Below are 4189 nucleotides of genomic sequence, written 5' to 3' on the forward strand. Positions count from 1 at the left end.
CAAGTTTAAACAAATAGTTTAATAACATAGTAATAGGAGATATGGAATGTACACTTGTCTTATGTTTCACTGTGTAAGTCCCATCCATTACGCCATCTCTAGTGAATTATCATTTATAAGTTAACTATGTTCCCCAATATTCTTTGCTAATCTTTCAGCACACAATTTTAAATACCTACTCTTTACAAATTTTAATCTCATTTTTTGTTTCTCTTTTATCTTTTCCAGCTGAAAAATTTTCCTACTTTGAGTGCGGCTTAGCTTTTGTAAGTCTTTTAATTCCACATTTTTCTTGTTAATGCGTTCTTCCAACCTCTTGAGTTTCTGCTTGACCACACGTGGTGAGTACTCCCTCTGAATTTGATCAGTCTCTTTCTTAACCTCTAAAATCTTTTTTCTCACTTGTTCAACCTCCATGGAGAATTTCTGGTTGGAAGTTCTGCTTAAGGAACATTTCTCACAATCAAGTCTCATGTCAGTAACTGGAGTGCCTAATTGTTCGGTTAATAAGTCAATCTGTCTTGAATGTTTAGCCCATCTTTTAGGCCTACTATTAACCACAAATTCACTCCCTAAATATTTTAAAATATTCAACCAATATGATAAACGACTTAAATTTTTCTTAAATGTACTAAATTGTTGATAACATTTACTTATTTTAGCCACCAATGTTTTTGTGCTATATACAGGAGGATTAGATTGTTGGTTTAGTTCAGCTTGTAATTGCCTTGCCACTTCTGTACACTTAACCTTTTTTGAGCGAAATAAAAGCCATAAGACATGGCCATTTGTGATGATACAGTTTTCTATAGTTTTATAATTCTCCAAAGTTTGATAGAGATCACTGAGACTATGCTTCTCTGTAGCTCTGTGGAAAAATATTTTATTTAAACTTAAACATACATTGGTTTTTTTTTAGTTTTTGCAGAGTTTTTATGGAATTAAATGAAGAAAACTAAAATGTTACACCTCTTCTAAGATGAACAGAAAACCTAACAAAACTGAATCACCCACCTAAGATGAACAGAAAACCTACTTAATATAGGAGGGGCAAACTCAAAAAGATATCTATGCACTAGGGAGCTAACTCTGAGAGACTTATGTAAAATAGACAAATTCAGGTGGTTGAATGAACTCAGTAGGACAGACATCAAAATAAAAATACACAATTTATAATCAGTTATTGTTTTATCTGTAATTTATATATGCATGCCTTGACAAAGTTTTACCTGGGCATATCTAGTTTAACCATTAATGTCCCGTAACGCCCGCTGCCGCCCGACACCGTTAATGTCCCGTAACGCCCGCTGCCGCCCGCTTACAATACGCATAGAAAAATTAAATTTGTTTCATTAAAATTTGGCCTACAAATCCTAATTTTTAACTAAACAGGAAGTCGGATGGTTTCAGCATCCTTTTCCGGCCTTCTAATTTCAATGGCGCTTTTGAAAGATAAAAAATAATAGTTTCTTTCTATCTCGAAATTTTCGACTCATCTGTCGTATTTTTAGTAGATTTAATATTAAAAATAAAAAAAATTAATGCCTCTAAACGTATCTAGGCATGTATTTTATGAATTATATATGTTAAACATAACCAAATTGATATTTAACTGTTAAATTCGATGCATAGTTGTTTAGACAAAAATAAATAAAGTTGACTACCGAAAATGACCTGTTTTGAATTTTCTCCGACATTTTTTATTTTTATACTGTACTTTTACCGAATATAATATATTCTATTTAATACTGTTGGAAAGCCAGGTTTATGCCCAACATTAAGCAGTAGTTTTTATCTTAATTTTCAATTTCATTTAGACAAAAACAAATATTTTGTGAAACTATTCACTTGATCATACAGAGTTATGCTCCTTACATTGGGCCGTCATGGGTGGAGTTTTGGTAGAATGAATGGGACATTAATGGTTAACTAAAGACTCAGTGTTGGGGTCGCCATTCTCAGACATATCTTTGGTGATGTTCTCAGGGGTGTTGGGGGTGATGTTCTCAGGGGTGTTGGAGGTGATGTTCTCAGGGGTGTTGGAGGTGATGTTCTCAGGGGTGTTGAAGGTGATGTTCTCAGGGGTGTTGATGGTGATGTTCTCAGGGGTGTTGATGGTGACATTTTCAGAGGATTTTGGGATGATGTTCTCAGATGTATCAGGAATGACATTCTCATATGTTTTAGCAGTTTTGTTCTCAAAGTTGTTGTGGGTGGTGATCTCAGCACTACAACAGAACATGTTAGATTCGCTCAGTGAAAATTAAGTGTTTATGTGAATAAAACTTGTTTAAAGATCAGGAAAAAATAACTAGTTAATATATTTACAATTATACCCTCTGTTTAGTGTAAAAAATTATTTCTTATACTCCACACTGATTGTTCTCAATCTAGCACTTGTAACTACCCATGATAACATTTTTTCACAACACTGGAAACTTCCAAGTAAATTCTCTTTTGTAGTGTAAGCTAAATCTAGAGTCTGTTGTAGAGTGTATTAAATATGATAGTCCCTATCCTGTTTAACACCACACAGAAGTGTACAAAAACCAAAACTATACCTGACAGTAAAAATCTCAACCAGAGGGGTTTCATCTCCATCTATGTCATCCATACTGTGAAACACAATTTTTAAATATTTTGCTATAATACTTTTTTATTACTGTTTGACAAAATTACACATTGTACCTGACAGCCCATGCTATGATAAAAATAATAATAAAATAAGTGATAACAAGAAACAGCTAACAATGTAAACCATCTGGTTTGTATGTCTACAATTGTAAAAACAATATATATATATATATATATATATATATATATATATATATATATATATATATATATATATATATATATATATATATATATATATATATATATATATATATATATATAAATGAAAGTATGTTTGCCTGTCCTTTTACATCTTTAATCCGATTGAAATGAAACTTTGTGAAGCTAGGAAAGTAAACATTTTGGAGGGGCGTGCGAGTATGGTATATAAAAATAAACTTAAGATGTTTGGTGGGTGATTAATGTATACTCAGAGCTTTTAATACAGTATGCCCTCGGTGAATGGAAAAAAGTCACAGGCAAAAAAATACAAAGGAAAGATTTTATCAGGGAAAAAGTCACAGAAATAAAGCAACAGAAAAAGTCACAAAAATCTTTTAGAAATATTTTAAATTAATTGTTGTGAATTGTAAAATTTTGGGTCTTTATCGGGTGGTGTTTTTTAGTATCATATTTGAAAACTTTAAAAGCAATTATAATAAGTAAAAATACTATAAGATAATCTACACAGCAACTTAAACTTTTGTTATGTATTTAGATCTAGTTAAAAGTGCGGTAGAAAAATTAATTATAAAAGTTAAAGAAATTTATTAATTTAGGCACATCATTGTATTTTGCATGTTTTTGACGTAGGCCTTTCCTAGGTCGGCTTCTCAACAGTCAGTATTGTGTGTTGTTGACATTTTGCGTCAACGACAGCCTTGTATGGTATTGTACCTGCTTTCTGTTTGGAACCTATGTACTATGTATAGTGTATAGGCCTATGTAATGAGCGTGATAAATGTGGGCAGTACATGTGGACGTGGTTGCATTATTGTTGCAATGAGCTGAGGACAGCAAGTCATAGTAACTAGATCTATGTCTTTATGCCATTTCACGTTAATTTAAATTTATTAAAATCTACATAACTTGAAGTTCCTACTAAACTAAACAGTTTTGGGGGACAGGTTTAGGGTGTTTAATTAAAGATAAAAGACTAAGAACTTTGAAATGTGTCAGTTTTTATTTAATATTATATTTTCCAAGAATTTAGAACCTAAATCGTCCTAAAAGTCAATCTAAAAATAGAATCTATAAATTATAGTATAATTCTATATGATCTATAATCTATAATATATCTAGGGCCTAATAATCTAAGAATAAAATAAAATTATTAAATTTTAATTAAATTAGCCTACTAAATTAGAATAGGCCATAGGCCCAAATAATACAGAAACCCACCTACTAGATCTAGAATCTACATACTAAACTAAATAGGCCTACTAAATACCAAAAGTATTTTTTTCAGTAGCCTACTAAAACTAACAATAGTCTAATAATATATTATTAATTAATATCTAATTAATTGCTTCTATGATATAGTCACATAGTCTACTATACTATGATTCATGAA

At 31.2% G+C, this 4189-nt stretch overlaps 1 protein-coding gene across 1 annotated transcript; it reads right to left on the reverse strand.

The window, feature by feature from the left end:
• On the reverse strand, positions 1-4189 carry LOC131935054 (uncharacterized). Its single transcript, XM_059291339.1, has 5 exons — positions 4177-4189; positions 2562-2615; positions 1926-2228; positions 1230-1244; positions 1-868 (listed from the first exon to the last, which is right to left on the reverse strand). The coding sequence occupies exons 2-5, from the start codon at positions 2612-2614 to the stop codon at positions 121-123; spliced, it is 1119 nt and encodes a 372-aa protein (XP_059147322.1). The 5' UTR covers position 2615; positions 4177-4189; the 3' UTR covers positions 1-120.

The sequence above is a fragment of the Physella acuta genome, unplaced genomic scaffold (genome assembly GCF_028476545.2).
Source record: "Physella acuta isolate Inbredline_101_S28 unplaced genomic scaffold, ASM2847654v3 ptg000131l, whole genome shotgun sequence".
Lineage (NCBI taxonomy): Eukaryota > Metazoa > Mollusca > Gastropoda > Physidae > Physella > Physella acuta.

Excerpts from the sequence above, each read along its gene's own strand:
- LOC131935054 (XM_059291339.1), bottom strand. The coding sequence starts at position 2,614 with ATGGATGACATAGATGGAGATGAAACCCCTCTGGTTGAGATTTTTACT. Across the intron at positions 2,229-2,561 it reads GTTGAGATTTTTACTGTCAG|TGCTGAGATCACCACCCACA; the intron begins GTATAGTTTTGG and ends GTTCTGTTGTAG.